Source organism: Pseudocercospora fijiensis (genome assembly GCF_000340215.1).
Source record: "Pseudocercospora fijiensis CIRAD86 unplaced genomic scaffold MYCFIscaffold_6, whole genome shotgun sequence".
Taxonomy (NCBI): domain Eukaryota; kingdom Fungi; phylum Ascomycota; class Dothideomycetes; order Mycosphaerellales; family Mycosphaerellaceae; genus Pseudocercospora; species Pseudocercospora fijiensis.
This window is the reverse complement of record NW_006921537.1, coordinates 288,299-303,235: the sequence shown is the minus strand read 5'-3', so window position 1 is coordinate 303,235 and position 14,937 is coordinate 288,299. Positions and strand designations below refer to the sequence as shown.

Genomic DNA, 14,937 nt, shown 5'->3' with positions numbered 1-14,937 from the left:
AGGTATTACTTTGTCTATTATAGCCTCCTTTAACTAAGATAGAATGAGCTAATTATTTAGCGGCTCTAGTAGGTCGATAGCGGCTTAAAGATTAGTCTAGAATACATAGTCTATTATTATAGACCGCGCCTCGAAGTCTAGTATAGAAGTACAATTACGGACTAGCTCCTAAAGGGCATACTTGCTACGTAGAAGTGACTTAAACAAGGTAATTATAGTCGGCTAGCGAGTCTTATATATACTAATTAGCGAGAAGGTCTTACCGTAGATTGCTACCTACTTCTTTTTTAAGAGCTAATATATCGCCTTCTTCCGTAATAGGTAAGAGACGACGTATTATGCCTCGTCGTAGAGGCCCTTTATTTCCGGATGTTTAAAGAAGTCTCTTATTGACAACGCGCCGCCGTGTAAGTCGCAGGGCACTATAATAACGTAACTAAGGTCCGGATCTTCTTCTAGTAGGCGTATTATCTTTAGGTTAGTAGTATACGTATCGAAGGTAATTAAGCTAACCTTCGAGAGGTTACCGCCGGTAAGCTGCTCGCACTTTACCTTCGCCTAGCGCGCGCCTTCTTTAGCCGATTTATCGACTGTTTCTATCTAACGCGTTTTAATTATATAGTAGCTAGTAGAGTCGACGAGCGATAAGGTAGTAACGCCTATTCTATTACCGTTAGAGGTACTATCAATCTACAGATTTAGCTCGTCGTAATACGCGACTTTAGCTAATATCTTCTCTTCTAGTTTCTCGAAGTGCCGTAGTAGTAGAATACGTCGAATTCGCGTTATATTCGGAAGCTCGAACGAAGGATATAAAGCGGCAAATAACGCCTTTACTACTATCTTCTCGAAGAAGCTAAACGGCTTATTTTCCTCGAAGCATACCGTACCGTATAACTCCTCGAGATAGTCGTACTAAGCGGCGGTTAACGCGACTTATAGTAATTTAATCTATTCTAGCGACGACGGCAGTTTGCCTATCCTTTACGCCTCTATCCGCTTCTTATACTTCGCGATATGCTCCTTATTCCGCGTTAAGTCCTTTATACCGTCGTAATCGTAGAAACGACAAATAATACGCCGCTTTGCCCTATAGTCGTTATATTACTTAAAAAAGCGGTATATAATATTATTAGGCTTAGCTATTAGAATACGTAATAGGAGGCGATAATAAGGATAACTAAGCGATAAGAGATGCTATCGATATAGCGATAATAGCGACGACGAGGTCTAAGGCAGAAGAAATATAAGAATATACTAGAGGACGCGATTTCGACGCGATTTAGTAGAAATCTATATACTATACTATATAGGTATTAACCTAGGTATAACCTATACAAAACACTATATAAATAACCTACAATAGGTCGCTCGACGTAACGCGCGTGCGATTAACTATAAGTCGCTCGAATCGCCTCCCTCCGAGGGAGGCGAGTGGTGACGGTGGAAGAATGAGGCTGAAATTTAGAGTTATCTCTTCCGACGCTAGTGAACGGACAGCTGTCGGTTCATCACTCTGGCAGGGATGTCCGAGTAAGGCATTGGTGAAAGATTCAACACCTCACTCACCTGTTCCTGATTCCAACCCACGATCTTGTGACAGGATACGAGCTGGCTTCTGCATGTGCATGTGCTTGCAACGAAGATTCAGCACATGTAAAAAGCATGACATGTTAGCTCAGCACTCATTCAACCTCAACCTTCATCGCTTATCGATCGACACTCCTTCACACATGCAAAACCTACGCGCGCTATAGAAACAAACATACACCCGACCGACATGCGGATCTTCTCGACATTTGCGCTGCTAGGGCTACTGGCTCTAGCTACCGCGCAAGATTACTACAAGGTAATAAAGCAGATCGGCTTGATCAGGAGTCCAACCTAACGTCATCCATCATCCAGATCCTCGACCTCGACCGATCAGCCTCAGACCGCGACCTCAAGAAAGCCTACCGGCGACTATCAAAGAAATACCACCCAGATAAAAACCCTGGCGACGAAGAAGCGAACAAGAAATTCGTCCAAGTCTCAGAAGCATACGAAACCCTCGCCGACAGCGACCTGCGAAAAATCTACGATCAGCATGGCGCAGAAGGCGTGAAGCAGCATAAACAACGAGGTCAAGGAGGCGGAGGCGCTAGGAACCCTTTCGACATCTTTAACCAGTTCTTTGGCGGCGGGGGACACTTTGGGCACGGGCAGAGAAGAGGGCCGGATATGGAGGTATGGATCAAGCTCCCGCTCAAAGACTTTTATACAGGCGCCGAGCACGATTTCAAAGTCGAGAAGCAGGTGATTTGTCCGAAATGTGAGGGTTCGGGTTCGGAGGATGGGCATCGTGATCAGTGTGCGAAGTGTGGAGGGCATGGGATGCTTTTGCAGAAACAGATGCTTGCGCCGGGGATTTTTCAGCAGGTGCAGATGCAGTGCGATCAGTGTGGGGGTGCGGGGTCGACGGTGAGGCATAAGTGTAAGAAGTGTGGTGGGGAGAGAGTTGTGAGGGGGGAAGAGAGTTATGATATTACGGTTGAGAAGGGTATGCCCAGAGGGGCGAGAGTGCAGTATGAGAATGAAGCGGATGAGTCGCCGGACTGGGAAGCTGGGAGTTTGGTGGTGCATATCGCGGAGCAGACTCCTGGGATTGTTGCCGAGGAGAAAGACCGAACAGATGGCGCCTTTTTCCGACGGAAAGATGAGAACCTCTTCTGGAGAGAAATCCTCTCCTTACGAGAAGCATGGATGGGCGACTGGACACGAAACCTCACCCATCTCGACGGCCACATCGTCCAACTCTCGCGAAAACGCGGCCAAGTCGTGCAACCCGGCACCGTCGAAGTCGTGGAAGGCGAAGGTATGCCGATTTGGAAACATGAGGAAGGTAAAGGCCCTTCGCATGGTGCTTTACACGTCGAATATGTTGTCGTGCTCCCCGATCAATTGGAGAGTGGCATGGAGAAGGAGTTTTTCGCTTTGTGGGAGAAGTATCGGAAGAAGAGTGGTGTTGATTTGCTTAGGGATAGTGGGAGACCGATGCCGATGCTGTCGACGCAGAACAAGCATGATGAGTTGTAGGGGGAGGGGGGGGGGGTTGTTATGAGGATGCATTTGTCTTGTATTGATACCAGTGGAGCGTTGATGTAGAGGATAGAACAGGATCCCAATCTGAGTGATTTTTTGGAAGAGACAGTGGTGTTTCTGGCGAGACCGAAGCCGCAATGATGGAGGAATGGGCTTCGAATGCTGATATATCACTCGTTTCGTGGTGGCTGACCTCGCAGATACCTGAAGGAATGAACCCAGCTCACGATCAGACTCAATCGCTCCCAACACGCTCGCGTTTACGTACCAATTCCAACAAGAGGATGGGTAAATCATCTTCCTCTATCGATTGATTACATAGTTAGCCTTGGGTCTTGCAAGAACCTTTGGGCGGTAGGTAGGTATTTATAGTAGGAATCAAGATAAGGCATTCATTGTACCTAAACGCGATCTAGGAATTTCTTCCTTCATTTGTTTCGTGAGGTATGAATCGGTCATGTAGCTCACAGTCGAGAAAGACGAGTTTCCTCTAAGGTGTTTATGCAGAGGGTTGCTTGAATTTGTACTGTAGTGGAAAGTAGGATATCAAAGCTTCTTATATACGATGTGGATCGTGCTGCTTTGGTAGAGTGGTGAATTCAGGCCTGGGTCTTGGTCACTCTGTTTGGGTGGGGTAGAAGATGCCGAAACGAGCTTTTGCGTGGTCAGGTGAGATAGACGGGGCTTATGTTTAGGAACGTTTGGTTTTGGGGATGTAATTTTTTGCGGGGGGTGGTTCGTACATGTATGCTGTTGGATGAAGGCGGAAGAGTAGTGAGCTGTTGTTAGGAGAAGTGCTATTAGGCATTAAGGATGTAAATATAATTAGCTTAATTGTGCATTTCTATAGGAAATATAAGGAGAAGAAGAACGAAGAGGTTTTATAGAGGGTCGTCGAGAAACCTAGATATTAAAAATAGACAACTATGAATTAATAGTATAAGATAAGTAGCTTCGATTAATTAATAAACTAGACGGATAATTAGAAACTATAGCTATTTCTAGGCACGACTATTATAGTACTCGTAACGACCTGCGTTCTAATCCATCCCAGACATATTCACCTTGTATCATCTAACCTCGAGGAGCAACGGCCTGACCAATAGAACTAGTATGCTGTCCAAAGACCCCAAGATTGGGTGGATCTCGATGCGTACGCGCAAGATCCAAAGCAGATTGATCGATCAAACCTTTGCTCAGAAGCCTTGCGAGAAATTCCAAGATCCAATCCTGACAATCTTTCCTATGGATCTAGACTCGGTACCTAAATCAGTCGATTGTTGCAATGCAGCAGTCATTATTGATGATACCTACCCCGTCGACAAGGGCTCTGGGATTTTGACCTTTGGGTGGTGGGTCAACTCGTGTTGCTTCTCGTTCGATAGTTGCGCGTGGAGTTGATTCTAGGAGGAAAGTTGCTGTGTCGGTGGGGTTGAATACATAGGAGGAATCGATCGAGCCGAGGAAGATCATTTCTTTGAGAGTTAGGGAAGTGCTGCATTCGTAGTTCCGCTTGAATTGTAGAGCGTAGCCGGCGAATAGAGGTTCGCCAATGACGTGTATCACTGTGCCTGTGCAGGGCGCTTCCCGGAAGGTTTGTGCCAGCTGTGGTCTGTCGTTGGGCGCGTTTGGAAGAAATAGTGCTAGATGAGCACGTTGATTGACAGAAGTACGATATTTTATGAGGTAGACGGAACGTTGTGACATGGTGTAGAAGAATGCGTGAAGATTTTTTTTCAGAAGGATGGATAACGATGTTGAGAATGTTGATGGGAAGGAATCGACACCTCTCTATAGGCCTTTTATGTCAAATTATTCTTGCTGCTTGTCCATCCGTTGCCTACCAAAGATCTTTTTGTATCTTAGCCGCTCTGTGCGGCGTAGTTGCTGCCTAGGATGGCAGGGATGTAGCTTTGAGTTGGCCCAAGCACAAATTTATCTGTAGAACACCAGTGACGGCGATCGACTAGACGCGTGCAGATAGACGGCGCTATTCCGCTGGCCGACGTTTGCTGACAGAGTCGTCCTGATACTGCAATGCTCTGGCATTACCAAACCTGACCTCAACAGACTTTCGCATTGCAATGAAGCTCTCAGTCTGTCTCATGGCGGAATATCATGGCGGAATACCTCACGAAGACTACGCGCTTGTTCATTAGCTGAGCACGTGGCTGCGCCAATCCTGGTACTGTTTCAATTGCTTTGCAGAGTCTTCCACATAGGGCTCATTCCGAACGACGCGATTGAGCTCAATCGAATTAGTACCCTCTCCAGGAAGTATACTCTGCCAATGCGAACAAGACGTCGTCAAAGCATGTACCAGAAATTACTTTATCAGCCCAGCCATCCGTCCGCCAAGGATGCTGATCTTCCACTCCGAAATACAATTTGCAATACTCCCAGTATTCGGGGTACCATCCAGACTGCTCCCAGTCGACAATGCCGACAATACTCCAAGAGCCGTTTGTGCAAGCGACTATGATGTTGTCGAGACTAAGGTCCCCGTGCGTGAAGTATATCTTGCTGTTGTCGTCAAATGAGTCTCGGTATGCTTGATAAGGCTCCGGAATGACCATGTCTGGGCCGGGCTGTTGGCGCGTGGCCGCCGCATATATCCAGTCGTGGAAGTCACAAATCTTCGCGAAAGGACCGCCTTCATAGTCGGGCTTGAAATATTTGTCTGTGACTGGACCGCCGCTGATGGAACCTGAGGGTAGGTGAGAAGATGAGAGAAAGATAATGTTATGAGAGACAATCCACGTACCAATAACTTTTTCCGTTGGCCCTCGCGTGATGCTTCGAAGAGAAGACACCACACTACTTAATTGTTCACAGATCCTTGCTTGGTCTGCTTCTGTCAGAGAAGGCCAGGCCTTCCGCAATGTCTGGCCGTGTATCAGGCTCATATAGACGAAATTGTGGGCATTGTAAGTCCTCCAGCCGAATATTTCTGGAACCGGTATCTCGTCATTCCGGAATATCTGTCGCATGGCTCGCATTGTCACTGCTTCATCGAACTTCAAGTAGTCGGCTTGGTCAAACTTTACCACCAAGTTCAGTTCTGGAATGGCAACAGTGCCGCGGCCCCCTCCTCGCGCATCTCTTTCGAGAATCGATGCCGGTGTCGGTAGCTCCGGGAGCCCACCAGAATGGCCCTGAAAGAACGAGGTATCGAGAAAATCTGCCTGCGGTTGCGAGGCATCTGGAAGGCTGGACTCATCTACGAATGGCATGTCTGAGCCATCTGTCGCCATAACGAGCACATGGACAAGGGTTTCGTGTCAGTTGGCGTGAGCCGTCGTAAGATAGACCGATATGCCTGTGAATGTAGAGGTGCAGGTGCAGGTGCAGGAAGGAGAAGGAGTGGAGGCAAATGGAGTCAATAGAATATATACAGTAAGCTTCACGCTAGCACGGGAGTGGCCGGCCGAGATCCGTGACTGTGATTGCAATTGCGACTTGACTCGACAGCCGCTTGCCTTTTCACACATCCCCACCCGGCCATCACTCGAAGACTCCCGACTTGCGCGAAAGCAGCCTTGTGGTAAGTACTGCAACTTCCATAGTGCGACTTCAAAAATATGGCAAAGAAGAAGAGCCACGCTGTGAATCACGTTCACCGTACCAACAATTATGCAGAGGCAGACGCATATCAGGCGCAAAGCACCACCTACAGCAACATCAACTTCTACGGCAATACCTTCCCCCGACAGAGCCAGCACACAGCATCCGCCGGCCACTATAACCAGTACAATATGGACTACAATCAATACGCGAATCAAGGGTATGGAGCATATGGCTACCCACCAGGTTATGCCGCTCAGTACGCTCAACCGCAACAGCAACAGTATCAAGCAGCGCCACCAGCACCAGCGATAAGGAATCCATTCGCCCCACCGCCACCGCCAGCATCTACCTACGCCGCGCAGAATGCAAACTTCGACCCAGATTACGAGCAGCAGATTGCGCAGTGGCAATCAGCATATGCGCCGGCAGATCAGCAGGACCGGAGAGGGAAGGGTAAGGACTCTCGTCAAGAAGGGAACGCGAACCACACCCCAGTTGGACAACGAGGCGGAGCAACAGCAGCCGCGGCCGAGAATGGCGATGCAAAGAGCAAGCAGGATGACGGCAAATTCACTGTCGTGAGAAAAGGCGGGGGTGAGCAATGGGAAGACAAATCTTTGCTCGAATGGGATCCGACCAAATTCCGCATTATGGTGGGCAATCTGGCGGGCGAGGTCACTGATGATTCTCTTGCAAAAGCCTTTGCGCAATACGGCGTGTCAAAGGCGCGCGTGGTACGAGACAAGCGCACGACCAAGTCCAAAGGGTTCGGTTTCGTGGAGTTTGAAGAGGGCGAACTTGGCTTCAAAGCTGCGCGAGAGATGACAGGCAAGTACATCGGCAGTCATCCAGTGACGATTCAACGCAGCAAGACCGACGTGCGCCCCCAATTGAAGAAGGACAACAACAAGCACCGAGGCAAGAATAACAGCAACAAGAACAAGCCGGGCAAGAATGACAAGGACCCGCTCAAAGCACATACCGGTGCTGGAATCGAGAAGAAGCCCGCTAACAAGCCCGCTGCTGGACTAAAGCTGCTTGGATAATTGTGCGGCTGCTGGGAGTCTTCTTTGCATATCTCTGCGTTCAGCGAGGCGTTCGAAAGGAGAATTGGGCTTACCACGGACGACTAAAGGCGTCAACGGCGAATGCATCGACCTGCAAACCGGACCTGAGCGCAATGAGTGCGAGGGCTTGCTTTCATCGGTGTGGATCAGTTCGCTAGATGAGTATGTCGACTCAATTATGAAGAAATGAAACAGCTGCTAACATGGCGCTTCCCACATTCAGCCCTCGAGACTTGCGTGCTTGCCTTGCGCTAGTAAGCAACGTCTCGGATGCGCTGGTAAGTTTTTCGTTCTGTCTCCTTTGGCAACATGTTCGTGTCGTGATCAGCCACTCTGCTTCCATAGGTGAGTTCCAAACGTGCAAGGTGTTTCAACAAACAAGCTTCCGGATCAAGAATTAAGAAAAGTCTGTGAGGACATGATCACGACTTCGTGGAGCTGTAAAGTATCGCGCCAGACAGGCGCGCAGCTTCGACTTCAAATTGAGGGAACGCATTCAAAATTTGCGTACCCAAGGCCAGATGAGCATTTCAAGAATGTCCTATGAAGTTGCAAGTGCAATTGCGATCAAGCAAACTCTGCGCCGCGCAAGGTCGACATTAGCAAACTGATCCTCAGATTCGAAATGATTTTGCCGACAGGTTACCGTGGTTTCCAAGGTTTAGCACCGGATTAGAGTCAGATCATGCTCGAGAACGGTCACTGGTAAGCGGTTTTTGATCGCAGCCTTGCCGACACAAAGTTCAGGCTGGCGGGAGGCAGAGAGCTGCAATCCAATCGCAGGTAAGCTAATATATAGTCGCACCAAAATTCAACATTTTGTCAGGCTCCGATCTTTGATCTCGGTGCAAGCTGCGAGATAGGTATCACGTCCACTACTACCATTTCTTCCTTCAAGTCTTCCGCCGTTGCCGCAAAATCAATACTGCTTCAACCACTGCACACTCAAGACAGTCCCCACAACATTCACCATGACAATCGAAGAACTCACCACCGCCCAGTCCGAACGCGTGTCTGTCCCAACCATGCGCCTCGGATCTGTAGGACAAGACACCCATTTCATCCCCAGAGAAGGCCGCGACGAAACCCACCACCTCCAGAAATCCATCCTCGCCCTCGCCCACGAAGTCTACATCAACACCGTCTCCCCCAACGCCACCCGCGAATCCCTCCTCTCCGCCTTCTCCCTCCGAGCCTTCCGAATCCCAAGTCACGGCCACCCTTACCACCGCATCGTCCTCGCAACCCGCGAACCCGGCCACATGGTCGTCAGCGGAGCTCCTCACGCCGAAATCGACGGGGCGCATCGATTGCTCTACGACGCCGTCATGGCTTGGCGGGATCATGCGAAGCGAAGGTTTGGTGGTGGTGGTGGTGCGGCGGAGTGGTTGGACGTTGCGTTTGAGGGGATGGTGGAGTGGGATGGGGAGTTTGCTATGGGGACTTATGAGCTTATGCGTGGGGATTTGGGGGATCGGAGATTTGGGGTGACGTTGGCGCTTGCGAGGGATGGTCATCGCGATGGGTTTAGGAGTCCGGGGGAGTTTCAGGGGTATATGTTTGCTTTGATGAGGTGGGAGAGTGGAAGGGGTGGGAGAGGGGTGGGGGGTTGTGGGAGGGGGAGGGGGACGGGGGAGGTGAGGTGGTAGGTAGGTGGTAGGTAGGTGGAGAGTTGGACGACGACGTTTTATAGGATTGGGAACCAAAAAAAAAAACAAAAGGATTTACCATCCGAAGCAGAACGAACATCTATCCATCAATTCATTCCCCGAATCGGTAACTGTCTACTCACAACTTCGCCCCAACCCTCTCCTCCTCAACAATCACAGCCGCCAACATCCCCTCCGCAATATCCTCCCCATCCTCCGCTTCCGTCACCCAACTCACAACCCCACCTCTATGCGACCTCACCTCCACCTCCATCTTCATCTGCTTGATCACACAAACCGGCTCATCCTTCCGAACCGCATCCCCCACCTCAACCAAAACTTCCACTAACTTCCCAGAAATTGGGATGATAACATGCCTCGCGTCCGATGGATTCCCGTACGGATGACTCGAACCCATCGCCGAGCCTGACGCGGTGGAAGATTTTAGGGCTAGGGTGAAGGGAACGGGTTTGGAGGCGGGGGATGTGTAGAGGATTTCTGCGGCGAAGGAAGCCGGGAAGTTGTTTTTGAGGATTTTGGTGAGTTGGAGGTGGTATGGTTGTTGCTGTTGCTGGATTTCGACGTTGTGGGGTGTGAGGGTGATGGTCCAGGCGTCGTCTTTTTTAAAGATTGCGGTGTCGTGGCTGGATGAAGCGGATGGGGCAGATTGGGATTCTTGCTGGACGAGTCCGTGTAAGGGATCGGGACCGTCTTGATGTTTCCGGCTGAGGGTGAGGAGGTCTTCGTGTTTTGACTCTAACCATTGAGTGTCGCATTGGCCGTTCTCGAAGTCGGGGTGCCGGACAATGGCTCGCAATAGGGCGAGATTGGTTTGGATGCCTTTGACTTGAGTGTCATCTAAGGCTCGTCGGGCTTTCGAGACAGTGTCTGGCCACGTTCGTGCGGTGATGATGATTTTCGCGATAACGCTGTCGAAGTCTGAGGTTACGACTGCTGGAATGTTGGGTACTAGGGCTGTGTCGACTCTGGTTCCCACTCCAGAAGGAAATTTGAATGACTGGATCTTGCCGATGCTGAGGGAATAGTTCTTTTCCGGATCTTCGGCAGTCAGACGGAGTTGGATTGAGTATTGAGGCGGTGGTGCGAGGGGATTTTGAGAAAGTGTATCGAGACCGGTGTCGGAAAAGGAAGCGCCTTGAGCGAGTCGCAGTTGGGCTTGGACGATGTCTGTTGAGCAGATCGATTCAGTGATGGTGTGTTCGACTTGCAAGCGAGGGTTGATTTCGAGAAAGAAGAACTCCTTGGTGTTTGGGTTGAGTAGGAACTCAAACGTGCCTAGGGAGGCGTAATTGATCTGTTGCGTTCAGTGATATATCTTGACCACCCTTTTCGTCAACTCACCTTCTTTGCAATACGGACTGCAGCCTCAATGATAGGCTGCACAGCAGTCCTGTCTTGACACATACTCGGTGCTAGTTCAACGATCTTTTGGTACCTCCTCTGGATACTGCACTCTCGCTCCCACAGATGCATAACATTTCCATTCCCGTCTCCCACGATCTGCACTTCGACATGTCTGTAGCCATCTACAGCTGCTTTCTCGGCGAAGACTTGCTTGCTTGGACTCTCTTCAATGGCTCTCTTGACCAGACTCTGCAAAACCTCCATCTTCCGTACAAGCCTGATGCCTCGCCCGCCGCCACCATCAACGGCCTTGATCATGATCGGAAGACCATTCTTCTCCGCAAAGCTTTGGACCTCTTCGAATTTCCCGGTCGGTGTGGTGAAAGCTGGTAGCACAGGTACATTGCATTCTTCTGCCAGCTGCCTTGCACGAAGCTTGTCACCCGTTCGATCCAGATTCTCAGCTCCAGGCCCAACAAGCATGACGTTGATCTCGGCCATCCTAGATGCCAATAAAGAGGACTCGGAGAGAAAGCCATAGCCTGGATGAACTGCATCGATTTGCTTTTCTTGGACGATCTTCACGATCTCGTCGACGTTCACATACGATGATGGGGACTCTAGCTTGATGGCATGTGATGCATTGTAGACATGGCTGACATCATTCTCGGTGAAGACTGCAAACGTCTCCAAGCCGAGCTCACGACATGTTGACAGAATCCGAGCGGCAATCTCGCCTCTATCATCTTGTCAGTTGCCATGCTATACTTTTGATTAGTGCCAGCATACCGATTGGCAACCAGGATTCTTTGAATTGGTCGAGGCTGTATACGTCCCGACATCTTCATGCACTTTGCTTTCGTTGGTGATCGAGCTCAAAGTCGAGCAATTGCGATGACCACATGGCAGAATCATCATGATCATCGTTGTGATGTGGTGGTGAGCGAGCTCTTCGTTCTACAGATTGTACCTCGGCTTGCCATCGGGAAGTGGAAAGTGGAGGCGTGGTTGATGCCAAGACAAGTCAAGAGCTCATCAATACCGCAAGACCGTTTGCTTTCACATGTCGATGTCGCGGCCGTCATAAAAATGCGTTGAATTGAAGAATGCGCCTGCCTCTACATATCGTCATCACTCACTGACCGCCCGACCGACTGACTACCTCTCTACCAAAACGAATCTCATTCCTGGGTATATCCAGCACCATGTCAATGCATCAGCTCGTGCTCGTAAGCATTCCCCAACAAGCGCCATCCACGCTTCAAAATTGATATTCTACTTCATCAATCCGTCCATCTGAAGCTTTTCCTAGCCCGTAATGGAGACATGTTCTCCCTCCCAGGTGAAGGAGGAATGCTGCTGTCACGTCCTCGCAAGGACCACTGCTTTCGCAGCTGCTCGAATGAGCCTTTGCCGATCAATTCTTTGGCTTTTCTGGGCGATGCGTCCTACTGCGGCGCTCCAGACTCGCCATTCTCTGCTTTGCGTTGCCCGAACATGCTGCTGAGCTTGTCGCCGATCGCAGCAGGTCCGCCGCTGGGTCCCGGAGCGAGTTGACCGGGAGCGGCGCCTCCCTTGTTCATCCATCCGAACCAAGAGCTTCTGTTGGCCTGTTTCCTTGCGGCGTCTTCATCTACGTTCTCTTGCACGAGGCGCAGTGGTCGGGGTTTAGATCCCATCATGATGGCGCCCGATTGCTTGTCCTTTTCGCCTAAAGATGTTGTACTCCGAGGCGGCGACGAAGGATTGCTGCGTTCTGAGTTGATGCCGCTCGCAAGGTCATCATCGAGGACTGCAGCACCTGGATTGGAGATGACGCTGTTGCGGTTGCTCTGGCTGGTGAACTTGCTGTCGCGCTGTGCGTTCTCCTTTTCAAATGGAGCTATCTCAGCTATTGTCGGAACGTGCGAGCCTGAGGATGGGCTACGAAGTGGACTTCCGAAGAACGAATTCCGACCAGTTGGAGAGGTCAAACCAGGACTGAGAGGTCCTTGCGATGGGCCGCGATACATGTTCGGGACGACACTCGCAGAAGCTCCGGCCGGCCACTCAGAATTCGCGCGTCTATGGCCATTCGCACCACGTGTTGATCGCGATCGAGAAATAGGCACGCTCGGCGCCGTTTGAGGATCTTCGTTGAGCCCTGCGATTTTTTGCGGAGCCTCAATCTGGTCAGGCTGCACTTGCTGGCTCAACGGTCTGGTTTTCGGTCGGTTGCCACCCATGACACTCTTTGCCCTTTGCAGTAGACTTGGTTGTTGCTCGCCTTCATCAGGTGGTGGTGCTGGAAGATCCTTATTCTTGTCGGCCTCACCATATCTCCGACTGACGGCACCTGGTCCAGACATCAGATCCGGAGTCTTATCGAGGATCTGTTCGAATTGCTCATGCTGCAGAAGGCGAGAGATGATATTGTTAATATACAGCGTCAGCGCCTTATTCTGGTCCCGCAAGCCGTTTACTTCGGCCTGCAGACGTCGACTATGATCGGTCCCGTCATCGCTGTCAGCTTGCGACTCCAGCTCATCAGCCAAACTTGTGCCGCCCAAGCTTTCGCCAGTAGCAGGAGGGTTGCGTGAAGGTGGGCGTGAGCCTTCGTACGATGTTGCGTGTGACGCTGCTCGGAGGAAGTCTCCATTGAGCGTTTTCTCGGATAGCAGCAGCTGGAAGGACTCGTTCTCCTCCATCAGACGAGCGTTCTGCATCTTGGCATCGTAAAGCTGTTTCTGGATCTCCTGCACGCGACCACCTCCCAAGTGGTCTACTTCCACCAATTTTATCTGGGCCTCTGCAAGCTCCATGCGCAGTCCCTCGATTATCTTGTCTTTCTGCATGACCAGTTTCGAGTTGTTTCTCGAGGTGGAATCGCTTCGCTGGACGGAGGGCGGTGCGAATTGTCGATCCGTGCCGTCGGGGTTTGGAGACGGGTTGGTGCTTCTACCACTAGAAGGCCTCGACAACATCGGCCTCCTGTCGTCTTCGAGCCCAGCACGCATTTCTCGTTGTGCTAGCGACTCCTTCAGTCGCTGCATGGCGTTCTGCATCTCCTCTTCCCGTGCCAATGCCTCTTCCTTCTCTTTCGTTGTCGCAGCCTTCTCACTTTCGTATATCTGCTCCATTTCACGTCTCGCTCGTAAGCTTTCCTTCTTCTCGTTCTCCAAATCGTTAATACGTTCTGACTGCTCTGCAAAGCGTTCCTCCAACATGCCCTGCTCTTTCACCGCGTCGTCTAATCTCGCCTGGAGGACTGCTGCCTGCTTCTTTGACTCTTCGTAGGCGCGCTCGGCCTCGTTCAACTTCTGCTGCAATTCGTCCATCCTTGCTTGCTGCTCTGCTTTGGCCTCCTCTTCAGCGGCGGAGTCCGGTGTTTGTGTTTTCCTCGCTGCCACTCGCTCGCGTGCGGAAATCGGGGCGCCGTTTCTCACAGACTTGGTACGGTTTATGCCGTTAGCGGCTGTGCCTGAAGCGGTGGAAGTGCTTGAGCGCGTTGCATCTCGCGTCGGAGTAGTGGCGGAGATGGTGTTCGCAGCGTTGGGAGTGCGACGACCAGTGGCCGGGGTGGCCGGTTTCCTGTTAGGCGTTGCGCCAGACATTCTCCCTATTGTGGATGTTTGTTGTGAGGAGGTGGAGGGTGCGCTCACTGCCACTGCTCGCGACGCATTCGAACAGTGCGCTCACACTTTCGTTATCACGGTGCTGGGCCGGGCCTGCCCTGGGCGTCATGCGCAAGATCCAAGTCTAATAATAGGTTCAGGCAGGGCAGTACAGCGGGCGTGGGAGGCGGTGTTGCTGCGATTAGATCTGCATGTGAGATTTAAACGATAGGCAAGAACGGTGCTTGCATTTCGAGTCAAGTGAAGGCGGTGGAAAAGGGAGATTGCGATGGACTCGGAGCGCGATATCCCCATATCGATCCGCGCATCGATTTGTACTGTACTGCACATGCCAGCGGCGTCTCCACGGGAGTGTCGACAACCCTGCTGCCGAGCGCACGACGGGAGTTACCTGCTCGCTTCGGACGCAGAACTTCTTGAAGTGCCAGCTATCGCACAGTACTGTCAATGTCATAGCACCGAAAATCAGGCTTCACACTGCCAACCTAACTGTCCGGCTCGGGCTCGGCCATGATTCTTGGGAGGGATGGACGCAACGGCTGCACTTTCCCGCCCAGACGCGGCTCATTTTTAGCTTTCAGCCTTGCGAGCCTA

General features: G+C 51.0%; 7 protein-coding genes across 7 annotated transcripts; 3 read left to right on the top strand and 4 right to left on the bottom strand.

Moving 5' to 3' along the window:
* The first annotated feature begins 1,550 nt into the window (after nt 1–1,550).
* On the top strand, nt 1,551–3,186 carry MYCFIDRAFT_51100 (uncharacterized protein). The gene is made up of 2 exons (XM_007929801.1): nt 1,551–1,849; nt 1,906–3,186. Exons 1-2 carry the CDS (start codon nt 1,781–1,783, stop codon nt 3,073–3,075), a joined length of 1,239 nt encoding a protein of 412 aa, XP_007927992.1. The 5' UTR covers nt 1,551–1,780; the 3' UTR covers nt 3,076–3,186.
* Nucleotides 3,187–4,020: 834 nt separating this feature from the next.
* On the bottom strand, nt 4,021–4,890 carry MYCFIDRAFT_87506 (uncharacterized protein). Its single transcript, XM_007929945.1, has 2 exons — nt 4,396–4,890; nt 4,021–4,332 (listed from the first exon to the last, which is right to left on the bottom strand). Exons 1-2 carry the CDS (start codon nt 4,786–4,788, stop codon nt 4,156–4,158), a joined length of 570 nt encoding a protein of 189 aa, XP_007928136.1. The 5' UTR covers nt 4,789–4,890; the 3' UTR covers nt 4,021–4,155.
* A 449-nt stretch (nt 4,891–5,339) lies between these two features.
* Nucleotides 5,340–6,314, bottom strand: MYCFIDRAFT_35254 (uncharacterized protein; the record flags this gene model as incomplete). The annotated part of the gene is made up of 3 exons (XM_007929739.1): nt 5,340–5,788; nt 5,846–6,112; nt 6,227–6,314. 3 exons carry the CDS (start codon nt 6,312–6,314, stop codon nt 5,340–5,342), a joined length of 804 nt encoding a protein of 267 aa, XP_007927930.1.
* A 552-nt stretch (nt 6,315–6,866) lies between these two features.
* MYCFIDRAFT_100933 (uncharacterized protein) lies at nt 6,867–7,589 on the top strand (the record flags this gene model as incomplete). Its single annotated transcript, XM_007929944.1, has 2 exons — nt 6,867–7,142; nt 7,182–7,589. Coding segments are annotated over 2 exons (684 nt in total), but the record flags the coding sequence as incomplete, so codon positions are not given.
* Nucleotides 7,590–8,400: 811 nt separating this feature from the next.
* MYCFIDRAFT_79931 (uncharacterized protein) lies at nt 8,401–9,364 on the top strand (the record flags this gene model as incomplete). The annotated part of the gene is made up of 2 exons (XM_007929912.1): nt 8,401–8,420; nt 8,614–9,364. The coding sequence occupies 2 exons, from the start codon at nt 8,401–8,403 to the stop codon at nt 9,362–9,364; spliced, it is 771 nt and encodes a 256-aa protein (XP_007928103.1).
* A 139-nt stretch (nt 9,365–9,503) lies between these two features.
* MYCFIDRAFT_204057 (uncharacterized protein) lies at nt 9,504–11,571 on the bottom strand (the record flags this gene model as incomplete). Its single annotated transcript, XM_007929943.1, has 3 exons — nt 9,504–10,649; nt 10,727–11,468; nt 11,519–11,571. The coding sequence occupies 3 exons, from the start codon at nt 11,569–11,571 to the stop codon at nt 9,504–9,506; spliced, it is 1,941 nt and encodes a 646-aa protein (XP_007928134.1).
* A 240-nt stretch (nt 11,572–11,811) lies between these two features.
* Nucleotides 11,812–14,521, bottom strand: MYCFIDRAFT_155032 (uncharacterized protein). The gene has a single exon (XM_007929942.1). It carries the CDS (start codon nt 14,320–14,322, stop codon nt 12,178–12,180), a length of 2,145 nt encoding a protein of 714 aa, XP_007928133.1. The 5' UTR covers nt 14,323–14,521; the 3' UTR covers nt 11,812–12,177.
* Between the last annotated feature and the right edge of the window lie 416 nt (nt 14,522–14,937).